This window comes from Copadichromis virginalis, linkage group LG5, assembly GCF_057382275.1.
Source record: "Copadichromis virginalis isolate Kocher_CV1m ecotype Utaka linkage group LG5, C_Virginalis_male_GT1.1, whole genome shotgun sequence".
Taxonomy (NCBI): Eukaryota; Metazoa; Chordata; class Actinopteri; order Cichliformes; family Cichlidae; genus Copadichromis; species Copadichromis virginalis.
In genome coordinates this window covers 29189157-29216488 of record NC_140622.1, presented here as the reverse complement: position 1 = coordinate 29216488, position 27332 = coordinate 29189157, and the positions used below count along the sequence as shown (strand labels likewise).

Genomic DNA, 27332 nt, shown 5'->3' with positions numbered 1-27332 from the left:
GAACAGGCACATGGGTCAATACATGAGCGGGACACAGAAAGGAATTGGCAAGAATACCAGAGGCGCAAAACACCAGCTACTGGTAGACAGAACAGTCAGCCGAGACTGCAAGACCAGACTGACCAACCTGTGCACTGCCTGGATTGATTACAAGAAGGCCTATGACTCAATGCCCCACAGCTGGATACTGGAATGCCTAGAATTGTACAAGATCAATGGGACCCTAAGAGCCTTCATCAGGAACTCAATGGGGATGTGGCGTACAACACTAGAGGCCAACTCCAAGCCCATAGCACAAGTCACCATCAAGTGCGGGATCTACCAAGGAGATGCTCTGTCCCCACTGCTGTTCTGCATAGGCCTGAACCCCCTCAGTGAGATCATTAACAAAACTGGCTACGGATACCGACTACGAACGGAGCAGTTGTCAGCCACCTCCTGTACATGGATGACATCAAGCTGTATGCCAAGAGTGAACGAGACATCGATTCACTGATCCACACTACCAGGCTATACAGCAATGACATTGGAATGTCGTTCGGACTGGAGAAGTGTAGTTGGATGGTAACAAAGAGAGGGAAGGTAGTCAGAACTGAGGGGATTGAACTACCAGAAGGCAACATTGCAGACATAGAGGACAGTTACAAGTACCTGGGGATCCCGCAGGCGAATGGGAACCATGAAGAGGCCACTAGAAAAGCTGCAACCACCAAGTACCTGCAGAGGGTCAGGCAAGTCCTGAGGAGTCAGCTGAATGGTAAGAACAAGATCCGGGCCATCAACACGTACGCCCTGCCCGTGATCAGGTACCCTGCTGGGGTAATAGGCTGGCCAAAGGAGGAGATAGAAGCCACTGACATAAAGACAAGAAAGCTCCTTACCATGCATGGAGGGTTTCACCCCAAGTCCAGCACCCTGAGGCTATACGCTAAGCGGAAGGAAGGGGGCCGGGGACTGGTGAGTGTCAGCACCACAGTCCAGGATGAGACAACGAACATCCAAGAATACATTGGGAAGATGGCCCCAACTGACCGAGTGCTCAGTGAATACCTCAGGCAGCAGAAACCCAAGAAAGAGGAGGTAGACGAGGAACCATCATGGAAGGACAGGGCCCTGCACGGTATGTACCACCGGCAGATAGAGGAGGTGGCTGATATCCAGAAATCCTACCAGTGGCTGGACAAAGCTGGACTGAGAGACAGCACAGAGGCACTAATCATGGCAGCACAAGAACAAGCTCTGAGTACAAGATCCATAGAGGCTGGGGTCTATCACACCAGGCAAGACCCCAGGTGCAGGCTGTGTAAAGATGCCCCAGAGACAATCCAGCACATAACAGCAGGGTGCAAGATGCTAGCAGGCAAGGCATACATGGAACGCCATAACCAAGTGGCCGGCATAGTGTACAGGAACATCTGTGCCGAGTATAACCTGGAAGTCCCGAGGTCAAAATGGGAGATGCCCCCAAGGGTGGTGGAGAATGACCGAGCTAAGATCCTGTGGGACTTCCAGATACAGACGGACAAAATGGTGGTGGCTAACCAACCGGACATAGTGGTGGTAGACAAACAGAAGAAGACGGCCGTAGTGATCGATGTAGCGGTTCCGAATGACAGCAATATCAGGAAGAAGGAACACGAGAAGCTGGAGAAATACCAAGGGCTCAGAGAAGAGCTCGAGAGGATGTGGAGGGTGAAGGTAACGGTGGTCCCCGTGGTAATCGGAGCACTAGGTGCGGTGACTCCCAAGCTAGGCGAGTGGCTCCAGCAGATCCCGGGAATAACATCGGAGATCTCTGTCCAGAAGAGCGCAGTCCTGGGAACAGCTAAGATACTGCGCAGGACCCTCAAGCTCCCAGGCCTCTGGTAGAGGACCCGAGCTTGAAGGATAAACCGCCCGCAGGGGCGTGCTGGGTGTTTATTATATATATATATATATATATATATATATATATTTACACACACATATATATATATATATATAAAGTGTGCTCATCCACTGAACCTGTTCTGAGTCTCACATTCAGAAACACAAAAAGTTTTTCCCACAGTGATCAACAAAGTACATCACATTATAATTCTGTGACTCATGGTTCACAAACAGCATAAAAATCTTTTCCTCTGATTAAGTCATGTATAAATATGTGACTCATTACACCCAGCTCTCAAACCTTTTTCATTGCTTTCTAGTGCCAGGCACGTCTATTTCTGTGCAAGCCTGCCGTGTACAACATACGGTGGGAGTGTGCACAGGAAGCAGCTGTTAGAATGAGGATGAGAACCTTAAATGCCTGCACGCACGCACGCACGCACGCACGCACACACACACACACACACACACACACACACACACACAGAAACAAACATGCACACCAGTAACCGGAGCTGGTGACAGCTTGGCCCCTCATTTGGCTATTTTAGTCGACAGACACTCAGAAGCTTTGTTTGGCTGTGTATCAGATACAGAAATATTTTTGCAGGACTGAATTAATTTTGATTTTCATAAACACATTATGAACATCATATGCAAAATTTTTATTCTTTATTTGGTTTATCAATTAAATTGAAGAGTCAATTTACTTGTTCATTTTTTTTTAAAGAAAATTTATTTTGAAGTCATGTAAATTTTAAAGCAAAGTAACAGAAGTTCATGCATAAATATTTCTTTTAGGGCCCTCAGTAGATTACAGGCACATATATCAAAGCAGAAAGAATTACTGTTAGATAGATAGAAAAGAAATATTTTCTACTACAACTTTTAATTTCTATTTTGCACATAATTCTCAGTTTTACATTTTCCTTTACAATGCACTTCAATAGTTACTGTTTATTTGCGGCATGTGCACGATAGTTAAGGATCTGCATTTCTATTACTACTGTTTTGAATGTACCAAATATTTAAAAATGATATACTTAGTTTTATTTATTGTAGATTCTGCAATTTCTCTACTTATTATGACTGTGTGACACCTGTTTCCTTAACTAGGACCGACAAAATCATTCTTATTACATGTATACATATAAAAATACAAATACATAAATAATAAATTAATTAATAAAAAAAATGTTGCTGGACGCTTAAAGTCATTCTGGTGCATCATATGGAATTTAACACATACTCAACAACAGGCATTAGATAAATAAATTGAAAAAGTGAAAGACTGCAAGCTTGCACTTGTGCAAATCATTTCAATGATTTTTTTAATCATAAAAGGTATCTGATATTGTACAACAGATCAATGGGACAGCAGTGCAGAGGCTTCAGAACTTGTCTTTGAATGCTCTAATTTTAAAGATTTCTTCAACTTCTACATTGCAAACAATGATGGTGGATAGACTTTTTTTTTCAAAATGATAAACAAATATGATTTAAAACAGCATTTACACTGCTTCTTGGGTGTAACTGTCCATTTAAAGTGACAAATCACATTAGAACCCCTCTTCCTTTGTACTCCAAACCCAAACAGTGAAAAGTGCAACAGCAAAGCACAGACTCTTGCATGCACGATGCCTTCTTTCTGCATGTGGCTGCTGAGTATTACACCGGCTGGTTGTTGAATTTATGTGCAAGGAATTTAATTCCACAAGTGGCAATGCATTCCTGCACCTGTAAAATGAAATTATTTGCTCAGATTTTTCTTTTTTCTTGTGACACTCTTGACATAAGTGTATTTCCATATGTCTACATTAATTCTATGCTGTGTAAATACAATATAGGTATTGCGTTGCTAATAAACGTAAAAACTCAACTTTTGGTGAATTTACATTTTCTTGGGAAACACTAACTTTGCCAGGTACAATCAGACACAGATTTTGGACAATTCCCTCACTTACTGAAATTGTTTACAGTAGTATGCACATTTAAGGCACTTCAAATTTCTATCATGTAACATTTAAATCTGAACTCAGGACACCCAGCAAGATTACTCCAATAAACTATCCTGAGCAACAGGGACAGCTGTGAGAACAAGGAGTCCTGTTGATGATGTGGCTTTGGAAGAGTCTTGGTCTGAACATCACGGTGCCACTCTGGGATTACATGAACAGACAGAAAACACTGAATCAGATTTAACAGCCACAGACCTTAATTAAAATGTAAGCAAGTATACAGAAGATAAAATGGACTGAAGTGTCTTCTCTTTTTAATTTACAAATAGATATGTTTAAACTTTTCACAGAATCCTCACTTCAGTGTCCAAATTGCTTGTGCCTTATTAGAATCATAACACATCCACTCACATATTCACAGACTCAGAGACTGAAATAGTTACCCACACATGCACAGACACGCAGGCGATCACGCCTATTGCTTCGTATGTACGTGAGCCACCACAAGTGATCTAAGCACATGTTGTCATCTAATAAATTTAGGTAGCATTTGAATGAAAACATGCCTATATATAAACAATAAACTCAGGCACATATATGTGGGGTCACCTATGTATTACTGGCTGACTCAGACCAAAGGCCTGTTTGTGTTGTGCAAGTATGTGTGTGTGATGACAGAAACCATAGAGACACTAAAAAAGAAGTGGACACCTGTTCTCTGGATAGCACTGGGAGAAATTCCACTCCACAGTCACAGCGCATGTTTGTGTGTGTGTGTGTGTTAGAAACAAGTATGGTGACACCGTACTTTTCCTGTCTCACGTGGACTAGATGCCCATCACTTCGTTTATGACCCTTCCCTTTTTAAAGGCCAGTATGGAGCCAGAGGGGCTTCAGCAGGGGATTAAAGTCAAAGTCCTTGCACTCTTCACACCAGCAGCTCACCCACTGACCAACTTATCTGGAAGGGTGTGGATATTTCCGTAAAGATCCATCGTGGCTATAAAGGCTGAGGAACACTGATGATCATTTGGAAAGATTCACTTTACAAGTTTGAAGTCTTTAAGATTTGAGCTGAAACCTTAGGAAGCTGAATCCATTAAGATTCACTTCAGCCTTTTTTAAGCGTTAAGTTAACTCGCTAGAATTTTCACGTGACGAAATTTTTTTTCAAGACTTTTTGGCATCTTAAGCCAATTGACCAAAACTGAAGCTAGAAATAACGACATCACCTGCAAGAGTAGATTATTATACGGGCAATAAAAGTGAATACGTTGGAAATTCACCATGAGTAGCAGTGGGATCGCTACAGTTTCATCCCGGGATCCACAGGCTTTCAAACGGACTGTAAAGAAGATAAAATGTGCTGCTATGGTGGCCAATTTGGCTAAAAGTTGGCAGGGATGGGCTAAAGAACATGCTGGCAAGCAAGAAGCCATGCCAAGTGGCTGGATGCCTTCATCTGTGGAGGAGGAAGATAAAAAAGAACGCAACCATGTTGTTAAACTTACAGTTACCCCACGTGTAATCTTAGCAGATCCCAGTGACAATAGTGAGAATAAGATCAGAACCTGCTCTGTAAACAAGACCGTTCAGCCAAAACGCAGCGAGTGCAGCAGCAGCGATGTAGTTAATGCCATTCGTGGCAAGATGGAGTCAGGTCCTGAGGAGACCAAGCCATTCATGGGCAACGAATCACCAACACGGCGGCGGCAGATGAGGGCACTACAAAGTGGAGAAGGAGGCGGGAGGATACAGAACAGGAAACTAAAGCTCCAGGAGAAGAAGTTGGGGTCAAGAAGCAGCAGCGTGGACACAGATGACAGCGGGTTGGGAGAGGAAAATGGGCTCAGCGACAACAATGAATCTAAAACCGAAAATGGCGAGCTCCAGTCTAAAAAGCAGACCAACAGGCCAAAGGTAGAGTGGCTAATAACAAAGATCTTTAACGATACGTTTAAACAATATCAATATAGTTTTAAAAAAACTGTTAGAAATGTATTCAGGTTTAAAGGTAGATCAATCAACATTTTGATCACATTGACAAATCCATAGAGATTTATCCAAAATTTTAGGTTTTTCTTTAACCCTTAAAACATTCTTCTTCTTACTATTTTGGTTTTATAAAGTGTTGTTTCATCTTTCAATCATTTTAAAAAATATATTTATAGCATGGTTTACGGGAGGAGGAATAAGTGCAAAATAAGTGCAAAATACTAAAATAAAAGAAAAGTAATTGTTGGACTAGCATGACGTGAAACACATTAACATGAATGATAACATAAGTCAGAGACAATTGGATATTTACATAATATCTAACCACAACATCTTTATAAGAGGTTTCTTCAAAATATCTTTAGATACACTTGCATTAGATTTAACTGTCACGTTTCCCTGTACCCAACATTGATATTGTTATTTAAAAAATTTCAAATAATAAGTCAAATAAAAGAGAAGAAAAGCTATTCAGGGATACTTTTTCTTAGTTATTATTATAAAGTGTAGAAAGACACGTGAAAGCACACTGATAGCAGAAAAGCTCCACAACTCTTTATTTTAGAGGTTATTTGTAACTGTCACTGAATGTTTTGGTAATGACAGCCTTACAAAAGAGGCGGAGTATTTTGCAGAGTTTTTGACAAGTCGGCTTTTTACAACTATATTAAATGTCCCCCAGTCAAAGACACAAAGGAGAATAAATTCCCCTAAAATAGAACAAGTCACACAGTGTGAATAAACAAGATTAAGCAGAAGTGCCTTTGATGTCACCTGAAGAAATCCAACTCCCTCATGGACACCAAACATCATAACAGTTACATAACTGCAATACTGAAATCTCTCCCATAAAAGGCAAAGGCTTTTTTAGTGGCCCTCTAGACATGTTAAAGGGGTTGCCAGAGAGCAAGTCCAGATCATAAAACACATGCTGGAATGCAGTGCAGTGGAATATATGTAAATAAATATAGTTACACCCTGACCTTCAGGTGGAACAGTCAGCGAGAGGAAAACAGGGTGAAGGGAGAGAGGTCAATGAAGGACATGAATTCGAGGTAATATGAGACACTGAGAGAGACAGTGCAATTATAATCAAAATATGAAGAAAAATGGTTTCTGAAATTATTTTTGTTTTATTGCTGTGTATTTTTGCTTTGTGTTGTTCAAAAATCCTGTTAAAGCATCAAAGGTGTGCATTATCAAGTTAAACGAGACTTAAGGAATACAGAGAAAAAAGTGATGGGCATACCAAAAAGGTAACACTGCTATTCATAAATCTTTTATCTGCTAGTAAAAAGGCAAAAGAGAAGCTAAAAGAATGTAGAACTGTTGAAAATGGCTGTGTGTGCCGACAGCAAACAACACCTATCAAATTAAACCAGTTTACATGACCCATGATTTATCTGCAAACATATATTAGCATAAAAAGTAACAATAGTAGTAGCACTTTAGTAATAAATGCTAACTAACTTCAGCATATCAGGCGTTAAATGAAAATGAAGTAACCTATCAAAGAAACTAAATTCAGAAAATATTATATGCATGCGTTATTGAATTTCACCGACGCTGCAATTTAAAAGCTAATGGTTAAATATTTCCCTCTAAAATAAACGCGAGTTAAAGTATGCCATTTGCAGTTAATGAAAAAAAAATTGTAAATAAGTGTTTACCACTGCTCAAATCCATGCCAACACTGTTTTATTAGCATAGAGTAAAAACAAATGTTACAAATTCAGATCAGTTCAATTCACAACACGTTAAAGTCTAAGGTGAGACATTAATAGAAAGAAAAATAAGGAATAGCAGCATTATCATCTTGAAAGTTCACAGAGTTTTGTGGAAGGTCCCTCCGTGACACATCTCAAGATTTCATAGATCAAATACCAAAGAGATCTGATGACACTCTTCCGAAGCTCTGGAAAGCTAAGACACATACCAGGGGAATCGGGGTGGAGTGGGGAACTGTGGGGGTGGAAAAAGTTTTTCTGAAAAAAATATACTAAAGAAAGATTAGGACACCCTCTCCTTTGGTTTATATAAGGTTCTCATTTCCAAGTACTCATTTATTTACATCCATGCTTCTTTTTTTGCACATGTGCAGTCTCACTGTATTTATCGACAGACTAGGGATCAATTTCACCAACTAAAACATAGTTTTTAAAAGGACTAAGGGTTAATAACTCTACAGATTCCTATAGTGATGAAATACACTGCAGGTTTTTCTTTTGCTTTAAGCTCACCCAGCGCTAAATGAACAATACACAAATGTTTTGACGACCTATGTACTCCTCTTTAATAAATTTCAAAAGACATGTGTTGCTTTGCGCTTTTGTTTCCTTGAAAAGGTTTCAATGGATTTTTCAGTTTTGATTTTAACCTTTCTACAGATTAAAATTGCCACCACGGGTGACATCAGAAGTCGCTGGCAACAGTGGTCCGAACAGCACATTGAAGGCCAGAAGCTCAATCCCTTCAGTGAGGAATTTGACTATGAGTATGCTATGGCCCAGCGCCTCCACAAGGGTGACTCTGGCTATGGACGACCCAAAGAAGGCTCCAAGACAGCAGAGAGGGGAGACAGGGCCCAGAAACACATCTACAGGGAGATGGAGGAGATGGTCTGGATTATAAGAGACATGGGCTTCAAGGATAAAGAGGGTAGAACAATCATAACTTTTGGCCGTCTCTTTGACCGCTACGTGAAAATCTCGGACAAAGTGGTGGGCATTCTGCTTCGCTGCCGCAAACACAAGATGCTGGACTTTGAGGGGGAGATGGTGTGGAAGGGGCAGGATGATGATGTCATTATTACGCTAAAGGATTGAAAAAATATTATGCGTATGCAAACGTACCTATAAATCTCATACATCAGAGCTCCAGTAGAAACAACTACTCATTCTGAGCATGCAATGTCATGTACGTAAGGAAAATGTATCTTTATAATGTTTAAAAATTAAACATGCATACATATCTAATGTTTCATACACACACACACAGACACACACGCTAGAGTCATTAGTTCTTCTCATATACCTGACAGATTATGGGGTGAAGGGAAGCTATCTTTAGCTTGCAAACCATGCTCAACTTGCTAACTATGCTACATGCTAGAAGCCTTAAGAATCCATCGCAATGTCAGTCATGGTAGAAGGCTTTACTGAGTCTCCAACTAAACAAACAAGGACTTTGAGTTAATTTCATCTAATAATTCATGACAGAATTGACAAGGGAAGTTTATGTTCGTTTAGCTAATTTTGCTAAAAACATGCAAGCAGTGGTAGCAACTTACTAGTCTTGTTTATTGTTTGTTTGTTTTCTTAAATAGTTAAAAAGTACTTTAATGAGACCAATGTCTGCGTTTCCTTAGTTTGTTTTTATTTGTTTTGTTTTTCGTCTTCTTTGGAATGACAGTTTAAGACTAAATAGTTAAATTAAGCTAAGATAACATTTATTTTTATGTAGGAATATGTGACATCTTTAGAAATAGAAATAATGGATATAAATGTACCTTAAACCTCAGTTTTCAACTAAAGTACTTAAAAGCACACTACACCAGTCTTTCTTACAGGACTACAACCATGTTTACTCTGGACCATGCTCACTTTTAAAGATTTAATCTCCAGTAAAATGTTTGGTCAAAATGGCTTTCTTATTTGGTTGACATACACAACAAAAATTAATTGCAAAATAATGTAATTATATTTAGAAAAGGGAAAATGACAATAAAAAGAAGCTTACATGCAGTAATGTGAATAATGTGAATGAGTTTGAAAAACTTCTGCATGTTAAGTTTGTGTAAGGCGAGATTTTTTTGAAATAAATCATTTTAGAGCAAACATTTAAATGTTAAAATGGGATCATCTCATATTAAAATTAAATGAAAGAGGTGCTTTAAATGTCAAATGTTTGCTTCTTTCAAAGTGAAAGCGTGGATGTTCTTTATATATGTATTACAAAAACTGTAAGCATTTGTATAATGTGTACAGTTTTTTAGTTAGTTTTTAGTTAATTAGTTTATTTTCAGTATTGTTGTGGTCAGAGTGGTGACACATGCTATGTGGAAGCAAACAAAGAATAAAAATTAAATGCTGCTTTTGTTTTTCTATATATATACTCAAACTGTGTTGCATACTAAGCTTATTTCAGTTTGTTTACTGACTGTGGTGTTGCATTAGGTCACTCTAGCTGACAAGGCTAGTATGTCATTGTTGAGTTGTGTGTTGTATGTTTCTGACAAAAACCTTTTTGCTTGCGTGAAAACAACAGTCTGCAGAGCATAAGCTTTAAGATAAAAGATATATGTTTTACATCAAACTAAAATAATATTTAAAAAATAAATAAACCCAGGCAAACTGGTTAACTGCACTTGAACATCAAATGCAATATCCTACATGATCACCTTAACCCAAGGAGAGAAATTAAATGTTGCATTTAAAGTGGTTATGTTGCGCACAACGGCGCTTTTACAGGGAGTGCAGAATTATTAGGCAAGTTGTATTTTTGAGGAATAATTTTATCATTGAACAACAACCATGTTCTCAATGAACCCAAAAAACTCATTAATATCAAAGCTGAATGTTTTTGGAAGTAGTTTTTAGTTTGTTTTTAGTTTTAGCTATTTTAGGGGGATATCTGTGTGTGCAGGTGACTATTACTGTGCATAATTATTAGGCAACTTAACAAAAAACAAATATATACCCATTTCAATTATTTATTTTTACCAGTGAAACCAATATAACATCTTCACATTCACAAATATACATTTCTGACATTCAAAAACAAAACAAGAACAAATCAGCGACCAATATAGCCACCTTTCTTTGCAAGGACACTCAAAAGCCTGCCATCCATGGATTCTGTCAGTGTTTTGATCTGTTCACCATCAACATTGCGTGCAGCAGCAACCACAGCCTCCCAGACACTGTTCAGAGAGGTGTACTGTTTTCCCTCCTTGTAAATCTCACATTTGATGATGGACCACAGGTTCTCAATGGGGTTCAGATCAGGTGAACAAGGTGGCCATGTCATTAGTTTTTCTTCTTTTATACCCTTTCTTGCCAGCCACGCTGTGGAGTACTTGGACGCGTGTGATGGAGCATTGTCCTGCATGAAAATCATGTTTTTCTTGAAGGATGCATGTACCACTGCTTGAATGGTAAATGGCCTGTATTTATATAGCACTTTACTACTCCCTAAGGACCCCAAAGCGCTTTACATATCCAGTCATCCACCCATTCACACACACATTCACACAGTGGTGATGGCAAGTTACATTGTAGCCACAGCCACCCTGGGGCGCACTGACAGAGGCGAGGCTGCCGGACACTGGCGCCACCGGGCCCTCTGACCACCACCAGTAGGCTACGGGTGAAGTGTCTTGCCCAAGGACACAACGACCGAGACTGTCCGAGCCGGGGCTCGAACCAGCAACCTTCCGATTACAAGGCGAACTCCCAACTCTTGAGCCACAATCGCCCTAGAAGAAGGTGTCTTCCAGAAACTGGCAGTAGGACTGGGAGTTGAGCTTGACTCCATCCTCAACCCAAAAAGGCCCCACAAGCTCATCTTTGATGATACCAGCCCAAACCAGTACTCCACCTCCACCTTGCTGGCGTCTGAGTCGGACTGGAGCTCTCTGCCCTTTACCAATCCAGCCACGGGCCCATCCATCTGGCCCATCAAGACTCACTCTCATTTCATCAGTCCATAAAACCTTAGAAAAACCAGTCTTGAGATATTTCTTGGCCCAGTCTTGACGTTTCAGCTTGTGTGTCTTGTTCAGTGGTGGTCGTCTTTCAGCCTTTCTTACCTTGGCCATGTCTCTGAGTATTGCACACCTTGTGCTTTTGGGCACTCCAGTGATGTTGCAGCTCTGAAATATGGCCAAACTGGTGGCAAGTGGCATCTTGGCAGCTGCACGCTTGACTTTTCTCAGTTCATGGGCAGTTATTTTGCGCCTTGGTTTTTCCACACACTTCTTGCGACCCTGTTGACTATTTTGAATGAAACGCTTGATTGTTCGATGATCACGCTTCAGAAGCTTTGCAATTTTGAGACTGCTGCATCCCTCTGCAAGATATCTCACTATTTTTGACTTTTCTGAGCCTGTCAAGTCCTTCTTTTGACCCATTTTGCCAAAGGAAAGGACGTTGCCTAATAATTATGCACACCTGATATAGGGTGTTGATGTCATTAGACCACACCCCTTCTCATTACAGCGATGCACATCACCTAATATGCTTAATTGGTAGTAGGCTTTCGAGCCTATACAGCTTGGAGTAAGACAACATGCATGGAGAGAAGGAAGTGGACAAAATACTCATTTGCCTAATAATTCTGCACTCCCTGTATATGTGCATTTACCTTCTATAATTTCATCAGGAACTGAACAATTATTTAACATTTAGAAGTTATTTATACAAAATTTTGTTCTTGTAAGTAAGAACTTGAATGTCTACGTGTTGAAGAGTTATCTAAGGTATCTAAATGAACTTTTATTACCACTTAGTCAGACATACACATTGCATGCACAATCACCTGTCAAAACTGATAATAACTTATCAAAAAGGTTCCTTACTTTCTCTTGGGAAACATTTTGGGGTTTTGCAATACAAAACAGACACATTCTCTTGCATCGGACTTTCAGAGTGAAATAAAATGACACACGCTTTTTGGTACCGAACCAAACAGGCTAGTCACCACAGCAGCCTTAATACTGAATACAAGCTGGAGGCCAGATGATATTTTCTTTTTAGGATGTTTTTGATATATAGAAAGTTGTATGGCATCAAATGCTACAGATATAGTTATACTATAGACTACCACTGTTACACAGGAAAATAAATTAATAAAACATGACAATACTTGGCAGGCTTATAACCTTGTGTCAGTATTGACATTTATAACATGTGTGAGTTTATAACTGCTACAAAAGTTACAAAAGTTCCTTTTGTAGAAGTTCATGGCAAAGCCCACACTTGCTGATTTTGTAGTGAGACAATTTTAAGCCCCTCTGGACTTTGGTTTTGAAGTGCTCACTTTATAATTGTTTTTTCATAGCCTTGTCTTGATTGAAAAATACTTATCCAGTCTTTAAGTCTAACATCATTAGCTGTGTCTGGGCCCAAACTCCGCTGCAGGTCCATAAGCCAAACGATCACAGCGGCATCACTGAGAGTTAAGTGTCTAAATTCTTTCATCTGTAATAAAATGATCAGTGTGGCTGCTCTACCAGGTGTAACAATTAAGTTAAACATCCAGGCATCCATGAAAACGGAATTTATTAAACTGAACGCAGTTAGAAGTTAGCAAGGAGTTAGCTCGCTAGTTTCCATCTAAATATAATATAGCCTGTCCTGACAGAGAGGTTTCTGAAACAAATTAAGACGTACAGCTCTGCTATCACTTCCGACATAAATGAAGACAGGAAAGTAAATAGCAGTGGCGTTTGTAGGGTTACTTTAGTTTGGCTAGCTGATATATAATGATGTGCTACGTGATCGCTAGTGACACAGCTATGTTAGCATAATATAAACAGTGAAGGTGGAGGATGAACGCTAATTTCTTTCCACTCAATAAAAGTTGCTGTGAGGATTCTCGATGGTCAGGGAGAAATGTAATCGCATGGCACGATGCTGTAAACGGACCGAACTTAAGTCAGGAGAACAACTGAGATAATTCATCCACAATCCGAGGTTATTCATTAATATACTGCTGCATGAGCTGGGCTGTAGTTGCGTCGTAAGGTTTTAAAAACCGAGCTTTAAAATAAATAGCGGTAATAAAAACCGAGAGAGGGCGACAGTGATCACTGACTGTTTTTAGGGGCTTTTTGAGAATAAACAGAACCAGATACATTCAGAACCAGAGAGACATTCGGGACTGCAATCTCCTCTGCTTCACCGAGACATGGCTGAACCCAGCGGTGCCGGACCACGCCATTCAGCCGGCCGAGTTCTTCTCGGTTCACCGCATGGACAGGACACGGGACTCGGGGAAGTCAAGGGGAGGCGGCGTGTGTTTAATGGTGAACAACAACTGGTGCAACAGTGCGAACGTTGTTCCTCTCACACGCTCCTGCACACCAAATCTGGAACTACTGTCCATCATGTGTCGTCCTTTTTATCTACCTCGGGAATTTACATCGGTCATTGTAAGTGCCGTTTATATTCCACCACAAGCGGACACGGTCACCGCCTTATGCGAGCTGCATGAGGCACTCACACAGCACCAGACACAACACCGGGACGCTGCGCTTATTGTGACGGGGGACTTTAATAGCGCCAACCTCAAACGCGCAGCGCCGAACTTTTATCAACACATCACCTGCCACACCAGGGGTGAAAGGACACTGGACCACTGCTACACTACGGTCAAGGACGGCTACAAGGCACAATCCCGCCCCCCGTTTGGCAAATCTGATCACGCCGCCATCTTCCTCATGCCAAAATACAAACAAAGGCTGAAACAGGAAGTTCCGGTTCAGAGGAAGGTCGCGCGCTGGACGGATCAATCGGTGGCCGCGTTACAGGACGCACTCGATGACGCAGACTGGGGCATGTTCAGAAACAGCTCCGACGATGACGTCAACGTGTTTACGGAAGCGGTTGTGGGATTCATCGGGAAACTAGCGGATGATACCGTGGAGACAAAGACTATCACAACGTTTCCCAACCAGAAGCCGTGGGTGGATAAAACCATCCGCGACGCTCTGAGATCCCGCACCGCTGCCTACAACACGGGACTCATGACGGGGGACATGGACCCGTACAAAGCCGCGTCATATAATGTGCGGAGGGCGGTGAAAGAGGCGAAGCAGCGCTACGGGAGGAAACTAGAGTCACAACTCCAACAGAGTGACTCTAGGAGCCTGTGGCGGGGACTAAGGACAATAACGGACTATAAAGCACCAACAACCGGTATGACGAACGCGGCCGTGACTCTGGCAGACGAGCTGAACACTTTCTATGCTCGCTTCGAGGCTGCAGCTAAGGTCTCCAACAATGCTAGTGTTAGCGGCGCTAACGGCTGCAGACAGGAAGATACTGCCAGCACCGGAAACGTGCTCGTCATCTCCGAGCATGAAGTAAGGAGAGCCTTCAAAAGAGTGAACACCAGGAAAGCAGCAGGACCAGACGGCATCCCAGGTCGTATCCTAAGAGACTGCGCATACCAGCTAGCTCCTGTGTTCACTGAGATATTCAACATCTCTTTATCTCAGTCGGTGATCCCCACATGCTTCAAAGAGTCCATCATTGTTCCTGTCCCGAAGAAACCCCACCCTGCTTCTCTCAATGACTATCGCCCTGTAGCCCTCACCTCAGTAGTGATGAAGTGCTTTGAACGCCTGGTCAGAGACTTCATCATTTCTTCACTACCAGACACACTGGACCCACTACAGTTCGCTTACCGTCCAAATCGTTCCACAGACGATGCCATCTCTCATCTCCTCCACACATCACTCACTCACTTGGACACTAGAAGGGGGAATTATGTTAAAATGCTCTTCATAGACTACAGCTCTGCATTTAACACCATAATTCCCTCCACACTCACCACCAAGCTGGAGCATCTGGGACTCAGCTCATCTATGTGTCAGTGGATCTCCAACTTCCTAACTGGCAGACCACAGGCAGTAAGGATGGGCGGACATGTCTCAGCCTCCACCACTCTCAGCACTGGAGCCCCCCAGGGGTGTGTTCTGAGCCCCCTGCTGTACTCTTTGTACACATATGACTGTGTGGCCACTACCAGCTCCACCACCATCATCAAGTTTGCTGACGACACCGTCGTGGTGGGCCTGATCTCTGATAACAACGAGACGGCCTACCTGAAGGAGATTAGGAATCTGGAGAACTGGTGCCAGAGGAACAACCTCCTTCTAAACGTCAGTAAGACAAAGGAGCTGATAGTGGACTTCAGCACTAAGCAGGAGAGGAACTACCAGACCCCCGTCATCAACGAGTGCCCAGTGGAGAGAGTGGACAGCTTCAAATACCTCGGAGTTCACATCACGCAGGACCTGTCATGGTCCTGTCACATCAACACCGTGGTGAAAAAGGCCCGACATCGTCTCTACCACCTCAGACGCTTGAGAGACTTCCAACTGCCCTCCAAGGTGCTCAGGAACTTTTACTCGTGCACCATAGAGAGCATCCTGGCGGGAAACATCTTAACCTGGTTCGGGAACAGCACCATGCAGGACAGACGAGCTCTACAGAGGGTTGTGCGGTCAGCTGAGCGCACCATCCGCTCCGAGCTCCCTGACCTGCACTCAATCTACAGCAGGCGGTGCTGGACCAAGGCCAGGAAGATCGTGAAGGACCTCAGCCATCCCAACAACAGACTGTTCTCTCTGTTGAGGTCAGGAAAGCGATTCCGCTCCCTGAAGACCAACACAGAGAGACTGAGGAGGAGCTTCTTCCCGCAGGCGATACGGTCTCTCAATCACACCACCACACAGTACTGACCCACACATACAGTTCTTACACACACACTGGACTTTCTGGACTTTGGTTTTGCACAACACTGGTCACTATATTCTTCATTTCCGGTTAATGCTTGTACAGCTGCTGTTATTGTGTATATATTTATTTATATTTAGATTTCTTCATACATTCTTATATAGTTCTATATTGTGTATTGTGTATTTTGTTGTACAGTTATTTAATTTTCAACTTTAATTTATATATTTATCTTTATCTTATTCTTCCCAGTTAAATTTACCCTTCATTCTAATTTGTGTTGTACAGTTATTTCATTTTTAACCTTAATTTATATTTTATTCCTTCCTAGTTAAATTTACCCTTTTTAATTTTTCATATTTATTTCCTATCTTATTCATAGCCTTTTCCTTTTTTGTTTTCTTTAGGTCACGAGCAGTTGTCCAAGCATTTCACTACATATCGTACTGTGTATGACTGTGTACATGACAAATAAAATTTGAATTTATTTATTTATTTATTTATACAAAGCATTAAAACATGTTAAAAACACAAAGATTGGGCCCAGAAGCAGGATTCATCACGTCATCACTTAAAGACCAGATAGTCTGTGATGTTACATGACTGTTTGGTCATCCTACTTAGGCTTTCTAACAAGTTTGTGTTTTTTGATATTATTTTGTTATTAATTGAAACAAAATGAAACAAAATTCACTTTTAGTAAGAGTACGAAATGGTCAGTTCCCCATGAGGAAGTTACCAATCTTACCAGTGAATACACTCATTTAACATATATCCATTAAATAGGTTTTATAAGTCTGTGCACATAGACTGAACTTTATATTACTTCCAAATCACAACTATTTAATAACAAAGGTTGATAAAAAAAACAACAACACAGATATTTACTATAAAAATATAGTCTATATTATTTGCTCTGAAAGAGAGAGCCTTAGATTACCATTTGCAAAGCAATCTCTATTTGCTTACTTTATTTATAGTTCACAGTCTTTTCCTAACATAACTTTGTCAATATGAGGCAGGAAAGGATATCCCATGGAAGACAGAAAAGCAGAAATGAGGTAGTAAAAAAGAGAATTGGGGGCATTTAAACCAAAATTACTTACAAAAACCAAAAAGTTAATGGAAGCAAAAAGTAACACAAGGAGACAAGTCGAAATTAATTTTTTTGTAATTTTGATCGAGAAGCAGTCCCTGAATCTGTTACATTACACAACAGTGATGTGAGAGGAGGTGCCAGAGTAAGTCGAAGGAGCGTCTTGTTCAACGGCCAGTTCCTTCCTGTACAGAATCAATGTTTTACTCATATGAAACATGTTGTTTTTGTTTGGATCTGTAATTTCCCGCATGGACAGAATGATTTATGTCTCAATTTACATTTGCACCATCAGAGGCCCCCTGCTGGTTCATCCCATTTTAGTGTGTGAGTTTAATTTCCTGTCTTTGCAATGCAAGTCACACTTACTGTACACTTGCATGCACAAACGTGTGTCTGTGTCTTTTTCTTTCTGTCACTCTGCGCATGTGCATGCAAGTCATGCCTTTGCGTGTGTGTGCGAGGGTGCCTGCCTAGAATGACCTGCCTTCCTGTCACGCAACTGCTTTGTGTGTGCATTACAGAGAGAAAGAGACTGCAAGAGAGAGAAAAAAGGAAAGAGAGACATTAATATAAGCTGATCAGTTTGTTCACCAGGGAGTCTGGACATCTGCCAGGGACAGGGAACGACAGGGAAAATAGTGATAGAGGAAATACGAGATTAAAAGACACAATGAAAGAGTAAAAAAGGAAACAAGTTAGAAAATATAGTAGATGTAAGTAAAAGATGAGAACTAGAGAAAAAGAGAATATATATATATGGAGAGACAGACAGACTAAAGCTTCAGACTTGGTCATCCTTAGCGACTCTATCTAGCAAAATGAATCCTTCCTCCCTTCTGTTTTATCTCCAACTCATTCTCATCTCATTCTCCTCGTCTACATTTTACTTATTTTTTTCTTCTCTTGTGTCTTTCTCTGTATTTCTGTTTTCCCTTCTCAAGTCTTCACAGAAAATCTTCCCAGGAGCTTTAGTTGATGATCAGTCTACAGTGATGATAACAGAGCACCAATAATTCCTAACTGCACACACACACCCACACACACATTGCATTTACAGGTAGAGATCTACATAGTCACCACCACCCCCAAAAAATACATAAAATAAATAAATAAATAAATAAATACATTGCCTTCCTGATGTAGCACATATGATACAAATTTAAAGTCAAATATGCAAATTCTTTTTTTTTCATCAGATGGGTGACTAAACACTTAATTTTTTAAAGAAATCTGAATTTTCTGGCAATTATTTTATGGTTCAGGCTTTAAGGGAAGTAAAAGCATGGAAACCTACATGAGGCCCTAACCTTCAAAATAAAGTGTTTTCGAAGAGGGACAGGAGCAAAATCACACAGGCAGAGAGGCAGAAAGGAACCAAGAACTTGCAGTTACTAAAAACCTAAGCATTAATGTCACTCAGCACAGAGAAAGATAACTAATAACTAATAATAAAATCATATACATTGACAAGAACCAACACCACCAAGTTCAAGGTCACTGTGGATTTATGTTTTATAAAATAGTTATCAATAAAGTCACGATGAATGGCTAAAAGGGCTCCATAAAGGCACAGAATGTCAAATAGAGTGACATAAACCAACAACAGGTGAAATAATGATTACTGATGTTGAATGATGCAGATTACTTATCAAATGACATATAGGTTACAATTAAGTGCTTAGTCTGTGACCTCGAAGTGTCTTTTGTTGTAAAGCTGTAGTCCTCTGTCCATCCAAACCAGACTCTCACCCTTATGTAGCTTGTCAGTGTTATGTTGCTTATGGGCTAACTGTGCCCCCTTCTGAAAAATAAAAATTCAAGTATAATTCAAAAGTACTTCTTAGCTGGTATGACAAGTATGTGTCTGATTGTCTCCCTTTGAGTGGATGTGACATTCCTTTTCCAGGATTTTGATGTATTTGTTTTTTTCTTTCTAACAGGGATGATGTGCATTAATAAACATTGCAGTAAATGTCCCAGAGTTAACCATAGGCTTGTTTTCTTCTGTAGCGCTTGGCCAGATCTTAAAAAGGCTGTTTAAAAATAAAGCAATATAATATCGACATTGTACAAATAATCAATAAGCAATGTTTTGTAAGCATAGAACGTCTTTCTGCTGCTTTTTATATGACCACCTTAAATTAAACAAATAGATAAAAAAAAAACCAGATAAAGCATTTAATGATGGAGTTAAACTATTTTATTGACAGCTGGAATAGAATAACAATACACCAAATTGTGCATTTACTCAACAATATAACGGTTTCCCAAAGAATCTGCAAATATATGTGTTTTAAATGACAGCGCAGTGACTAAAACTAAAGTTACAACATTTTGTCACTCTTCTGATAACATTCAGGACTTCAAGTCAGTAAAACATGAGCAACAAATGGAAAGCAATGCATATGGACTTTTGCAGCTTTTTTGTACTTTAATGCTAACGATTGTTAATGCTATTCTACTGGAATAAAGTAAATAAAAAAAAAATGCAATATACTTACAAATCAGTATTTCAAATATTTAAACAGATTGGCAATTCTTAAAATATGGCGTTTAAACAGATACCTGGCAAAATACCTTACTGTTACTGCTGTTAATGTTCTAGTAGCAAAAATTGCAAGTGCAACAATAAAGACAATGAAGAAAGAAAATGGATAGGTTTATTTATCTAATGAAAGTGTAGCTGACAAAAACAATTTTTCCCTGGATAAATGCTCGTCACTAAGGAAAACTTTTCCAGTAACATTGCTTCCAGACGTTGCCCATATTACATGTCCTTGAAAACATAAGAAGGCCTGTAAAACTGTTTTATACTACGCATCTTAAAACCAAAACATCGCCTTCCCTTATTATGTTAGGGGTCTTGGGAATATGTATGGTTTAGACAATTCTCATATGCCTTTAGAAGACATCACCACATGATTTAAAGAATAGAATTTAAGGCTGTGAATTTTTTTAATATGATGGCTTTGTATCACTGAGGAAATAAAACAACCATGTTTGCAAAACAGTGAGTTAAGACTTGTGTAGAACTGAATGACTGAGATATAATCTAGAAAGATGAGAGCTAAATCTACACCAAACAGTCATAAAATAAAAACAGTAACAACAAAATAGAACAAAAAAAAAAGCAAAACAAAACCAAAAGAAAAGAAAAAAACAAAGTTATGATTTCTCATGGCACTTTGATTCTCACTTGGTTCACCGAACTGTGTAATGTATTAAGTCATGGTAATATGAAATGCTTTGAACGCGATAATCTACCAGATGGTGTGTGAGGGAAAACATTTATGAGGGTTAGTTTTGGGCTGTGAGGCAGTTGGGGGCTCTAAGAAGGAAAGAAATAAAGCTTGTGGATCGCTGTCTCTGCAGCACAGCGGACTGGAGGAGATGTGCTGCTTTTGGGATCCACCAGCCACTGTTTCATAATAGCCACAGAGGAGCAGCATCTTCCCTTTCATCCACCCACTCATCCACCTCTTCCCTGTGAGAGAACATAATTTGATATGTCGAGAAACATACACACTGTCACTCTAAAGAAAACGATTCAAGGAGTGCTTGCTTTCTTTCTAATGAGTAAAATCTCATGTACTTCAGAGGGGAAAGATATGGCTGATTTTAGCAGATAACAGAAATTTTTTTCTTTTCTTCTTCAAAGGTAAATCTTTCCAGTGTCACTTTTAGGTTGATCTGCAAAAACAGACACAGACTTAACCCATTGTACACCAAGGTTAGCTCGGTGTTTTATTGACTACTACATGAAAAAGTAGTTCTCCAGTTTACACATATTGAAGCTATTTGCTGACATTTAAACACAAACTACATAATCTCTGTCAAAATGGGGCAAAACATTAACTATCTTTTGGCCTATTTTAATTTACAATTTAAGTAAGAGATATTTGTCATTATTAAGGATGTTTTGTTTACCTCAAAATTTTGGAGGATTCCCCTGAGGTCATAAACCCTAGGCATATACGTTTTATCACTACAACTTGGTGTTGGGCCTAAAAGACTTTTGGCATAGTGGTCATTTATCGCTGACACAGCACACTTAACCACACCAGACTAGCATTCTGTGCTGAGTCTTTAGAAAGTATGCATTTTTCTGACAGTCCAAAATATCCCCAAATGAATTGTATTATTGAATGTACTTAATATTCAGTGCCACAAGCTGTGCTTGTACATTATATCATCACTAATCTTATCAGCTGCTTAGCAGCAGAAAGTCTGGCCTGCCAGGAAGCATAATATTCATATTTGACTATTTTATTTTAAAGAATGTGATTTTTTTTAAGAATTTGATTTTCAACTGTCTCGACATATCTGCTCTTCATTGATTTATTTTTAAAGTTAATATAAATAAAGACCGAAGGAGCACATGACTCATCTTAATATACTACTGTTTGCTATAACCAGGTGAATGGCAGTTTATAATGTGTAAAAGCCAGCAGCAGCCAAAGGAGCAGGTATGTAAAAATTACACCCTAAAAAATATGAGCAAAAACACACAAGAAGCTTAATACATGTAACAAAATCGTTCCCCTACAGTTTTCTTCATTTCTTGGGCATTGGTCCCAAATGGCACCATGTATACAATCAAGTACCACTAATATATAAAAAGTAAGGTCTGGTTTTGCAGAATTACAACCTTAACAGTGTAAAAGGACCTCGGCAAGATAGGATTAGTGGGGGCTTTTTGTTTTGTTTAAACACCTCATTTGAAACATAAAAGTAAAACGAGGTGCATCCAAACATCAACAGATAAACAACAGCACAGTTTAGAAAATATGTTTTGATAAGAAATGGGTCAAAATGGTTGAATCTATCCTGTAAAATATGTTTTTATTGTTTTATTATTAGTAGTTTTTTTGCTCAATTTGTTCATTTGTTCAGTATATCAGAAATTCATTAAGAACATATGCACAGATTTCTATTTCCATAGATGACACTAAAGTTGTTTTAAATAATGGATTGAAATGTCTTTTTCTCTCTTTTCTTGCCCTGCGTTGATCACTTAGTGTGCCAATTCTCATTCCTTAGCCCTGGCAAAAATGTGTATTGTGTGTTTAAGGCCTCTACTTACATTACAATTGATAGAAGTACACAATTAACATCCAAGTGGCAGACACAATCAAAACATGGAGGAATGCAAAAACATACATTTTTGGTCCTGAACATGTCAACAATAACATTAACAGACTTCATCAGGTCAATCATTTGCCTTCAAAATTACACAGTGTCACTGACTAACTCAAAGTGATGAAGGCGAATCATTGCATGAGAAAATTTACACAATGATTATTAACAGTTACTCTTAATCCTGGTAAGAAGGCTGGCATATAAACTGTCTCTCAGACACTTACAGAATTATTATTATTATTATTAACAATATTATTATTAATATTAATATTATTCGAATAATAAATCATACCCCAAATTCACACAAATGACTGCATCTGTAGACGTCATAAAAACCCCATTATTTCCTGCATGCATCGCACACTACTGCTGTCATGTTTCTCCACTGGAGAGGGGAAATTTTGGGAAACTTGTTTAAAGTTTAATATGGTACAGTTAACAATTGTCTCTTTGATAAATGCTTTATAAACATCTGTTCCTTTATGTTGCACAGGGAGCGGCTGCAGGTTAGAGATAGAGAGGTGGGAAACTTCAGTGATGTTTTTTTACATCACTCCTGGCTGCCATTAGATAAATCTAAATCATTTGGATGCATGTATCCTGCTTATGGCTTGGTGAACGACTGAATCCCAGTTTTGTGAAACTGGCTTTCATTGAATCAAAACTGGGAAAACAACCCATTACCCATCAAATATCTAATCTAATCTCTGTTTTGGCACAAAAAGCACTAATACAAACACATTCCTTGAGTGAAAGTAAGGGGAGTTCATTATTTTATATCTAATTATATATTAATTTTATATATTTGTATATATGTATGTATGGTACATACAGAGTTCTAACACTTTTTTACAGATATAAGACACTACATGACAGTTTTGTTGAAAAAACATTGAAAAAAATAAAATGACATTTTTCTGGAAGTGATTTTCAGTTTCTGCATTCAATGTCATTTGTCTGCACATGCAACAAATGGACACGTTAAGACATTTTTTTTCAAAGTAAAAGTTTGGAATTGCACATTTAAAAAAAAAAGTCCCTTTATGCCTCATGATGAATTCAATTGTTTTGTTTTCAATGATGAATCTTACCACAGCGAAAATCACTACTTACTCATGTCATTTTTCTGTCAAGTAACAGACAAATACAGTGAGTGGATGCTTTCTGATTATTGCTTTACAGAATTTTGTTAAACAGTTTGGAACTAAATGCAGCATTAATATCCCTGCAAGACTGCTACTGGCAAAAGAGAGGCAATTTTAGAGGCCCCTTTTTAGAGTAAAATTGCTCCAAATTGGGTGATTTGATTAAATTAAAAGCAGATTTAATAAAAATTTGGTTCTGAAATTTTCATTCAAAGTAAAAAAAACCCAAAAACAATAAATTAATTAATGAAATAAACTGGCTTAAAATCTTCATATTAGAATGTTTTATTAATTTAGAAAAAAAAAACAATTAGTCACCTTTATCATTATCTAAATACATTTGCTACATATTTTGACCCCCACTATCATTGGATCTTAACCCAATGTACTGTATTTCACTAGTCTTCCTGCTGTGTAGCATGTAGTTCATGCTTAGTCTTATCAAGTTGTTTGTTAATTAGAAGTTTAAATTAGTCATGCGAATGCTACCAGCTAATGCTACAATCTTACAGTAACTAACAAGAATATCACTTCCCTCTTTCAGAGCTTTGACATTAACCACCTCAGCCATGATAAGTTAACTTTGGCTCACTCCAGAAGACACTAACAATATTTACACATAAAAAGACATTAAGAATCATAAAGTGCCCCAATGAAATACATATGCTTTTGCGTTTCAATAAACTATGAATTTCTCTACAGTGTGCACATTGTGTTTCCTTTAATTCCACCTATTTTTGTGTCCTTTTCTGAAGTCCACAAAACCTGACGCCAGTCCACTCAGATCCTTTGTTTGGATGATGCAAAGTACATTTCATGCTTCCTTCCTCTCTTTCCTTTTTTCCTCTGTACTGAGTGGTAGCATGGCTAATCACCAGGTGCCTTGACGTTCTGTGGATTAGGACTGTAATTTAGAATAAAGGGGGTGATTCTCTGCACAGCCTGAATGTTGCTGTCAGATGTTATAAGTGGTTGTTTTTGTGCCTCCCTCATAATGGCACATGCCGCAAGGTAATTGAAGAAAAGGAAGAAGAAGACACTTGCTGGTAAAAATTGGCACAGTATAAACTGTTATTAGAGAACTGTTAGCCAACGCTTTAAAAATAGCGGGGAGGAATCTATTTCTACAGTATTAGCTAAAAAGAAACTACACTTAAACTGGGATGTACAGCAATGTGTTAAGTCAGTGACGTCAGATTGCTATTGCATTTGCTTGTTGTTTGTCAGTGCTACAGCTCAGATACAAAACTACCTCCTGTATTCCATGTGAATGTGGAATGTGAAAACTATATTAAACTAAATAAGAGTAAAACACCTTCAACATGAGCCCATTAAACCCTGGTTGTTTCTTGCCAGGCGGATGTAGACGGTGTCCTCATAAAGGTTAACATAATTTAATCATGCTAAGATCATGCATTTATGGTTATTTGGTTTGAATTCTAATTCTAATCTAATACGATATAATGCATGCATAAAATCCAATTTAGTGTGGTTGTGAAACTATCAAACTAGCATTTTCATAACGATATTCAAGAGGAAGGAGTCAAATGTTTTCACATATCACACCGCCTGAAGTGATTCAGGTTGGTGGACTTTGATTACATCTGGTGCCATACTCTGGAAATCTCTAATTGAACATAATCGGTGTGCTGTTGATTCAAGAAACACCCAGCTATTTTTTTTAAACCCAAAGGATACATGTTTTTATGTGCTTGATTCCAAACACAACAGTAACTGATGTGATTGAAAAGCACCTTCCAAAAATGGTGACAAAACAATCTGCAAAATCAGCTAATACCAAGATTCATTGCAATTTAAAAAGTACATGCTTTGGGGTTATAATGAGACACGTTTTTTTTTTAAACTCATAATGTGGTAGTTCTTCTTCTAAGCCATATAAATTCACTCTTTGACCACTTTATACCTTGTATTCCAGGTAAATGTAGTTAACAGGAGAGAAAGCCAGGACTAGCCCTGACCCACAAAATCAGTTCCAAATCTTCATCCTTCCAGTAGATGATGGGGGTTTCATTCATATTTCTACCTCTCAGATTCTCTACATTTTACCAAATAAAGTGAACAATGATGGGCCAAACGTGTGACACAAGAAATGTAATACAGGTCAAGTGCTAAAAACCAGGTAATGTCTTGGTCAGTTACAACACTTAACTTTATATATTCTTTGAAAGCCTCTCAAGTTGCTATGCACACATTCATTCGCCATCAATGCTCCCTCAAAATGAGATGGTGGTTTGTCAAACAATTTGAGGACAGTCTCACTTTCTCCTAGGACTCGTGGGTAGACAATAACACTCAGAAGCTGCCCAGCCCCTTAATGAAGACACAGAAAGACAACAAGCAGTCCTGGGATGGGGAATTGAATGTAGGCTGTAAAGAAGGGCTGTAGCTGAAGCGAGCTGAGCCTGGAGTCTATCGTGGTCCCAATAGGATGTAATCAATGTCGGCAACCAAACCCTTCTTTGAAGTATCCTCATTAAGAAGGTTTTTGTTTTTTCTTTATAGAGCTCTGAAGAGAAAAAAAAATTCCGGGGGGCGGTCGGTTGCAACAACAAAAGAAATGTACTTCCCATGAGTCTCGGGAAATAGTCTGATACAATATCAAAGAATTATAACACATTTCCAATGAGAACCAGCATGACCAACTGGTTTGTAAATTGATTTCCAAATTAGGGAAGTGATTCATTCCCCAGTGTAGCTGGGCCTGTCGAAGTAGCCTTGAGTGAGATACTTTACATCTACCTGCTCCAGGGACAGCACTGCCTGGCTGACCCAGGTGCAGCAATGCAGGGTTTACAAAAACTCTGTACTTGGTTGAAGCAATGGAAACTTAGCCGCAACATCAAAACTATACATTTCTGCGTGAGTCTTATGATCGCTCACAACAGGGCCCAATGGTGCTCTCCAATGACATCTGGGATGAATGGCGGATGAGCGGTGCCATTGTTGGATCCACCATGGAGGAGGTAGGGAAAAGCTTGTACCAGCCGATAACCATTGTGCTGAGGTCCAGCTCCTCCAGTAGGATTCGAGCTACACCCATGAAGCATTTGCGGTCCATCCGTCCATAGTTGCCCCAAACAATAACCTGTGGAAGAGAGTCGTAATATAGAGTTAGAAGGTAAGACTCTAAAATATACTAAAATATATTCCTATAATAAAAACCAGAATGTTTATTTCCTGCATTTGTAATTACATATAGACTCAGGAAGGGATAGAATGCATGTTTACAGAGCCTACTTCAAGACTGAAAACAAAATAAAGGAATAAGGTTAATAAGTTGCCTTGCTCATCTGTACTAAACCCATCAGTCTTGATAGTTATTCTCTCTGGTACAGCAGCAGAGAGAAGAGTTAGGTGTCAATAAAACTAAATAAAGAGGTGCTGTGCACGAGAGAGAGGGATGATGGTAGTGTTTGGAATCCTGTGTGTGTTTGTACTTTTGTTGTCCTCTGCCTCCTGACATCCTGATAACATCAGGACTCATCTCAGACCACCCAGCAGCTTGTCAAGGAGTGGACAAAATAATCAATATCCTTCAGCAAATGTGTCCACTCATGTTTTGGTCTTGTGTGTCTGTACATCCCAGCACACTGATTTCCTTGATATATGTTAGTGTGTGTCTGCAAGTGATTTCCACAGAGAC

The 27332-nt window shown here is 39.3% G+C and overlaps 2 protein-coding genes across 3 annotated transcripts in view; one reads left to right on the top strand and one right to left on the bottom strand.

Moving 5' to 3' along the window:
• The first annotated feature begins 4699 nt into the window (after positions 1 to 4699).
• abraa (actin binding Rho activating protein a) lies at positions 4700 to 9913 on the top strand. Its single transcript, XM_085457255.1, has 2 exons — positions 4700 to 5747; positions 8210 to 9913. The coding sequence occupies exons 1-2, from the start codon at positions 5115 to 5117 to the stop codon at positions 8645 to 8647; spliced, it is 1071 nt and encodes a 356-aa protein (XP_085313381.1). The 5' UTR covers positions 4700 to 5114; the 3' UTR covers positions 8648 to 9913.
• A 9656-nt stretch (positions 9914 to 19569) lies between these two features.
• rims4 (regulating synaptic membrane exocytosis 4) overlaps positions 19570 to 27332 on the bottom strand; it is a 51707-nt gene continuing 43944 nt past the window's right edge. For both annotated transcript variants that reach the window (XM_085457253.1, XM_085457254.1), the window contains exon 6: positions 19570 to 26774. In XM_085457253.1, coding sequence (XP_085313379.1) covers positions 26556 to 26774 — 219 coding nt within the window. In that variant the 3' untranslated portion in view covers positions 19570 to 26555. The remainder of the gene's footprint in view (positions 26775 to 27332) is intronic.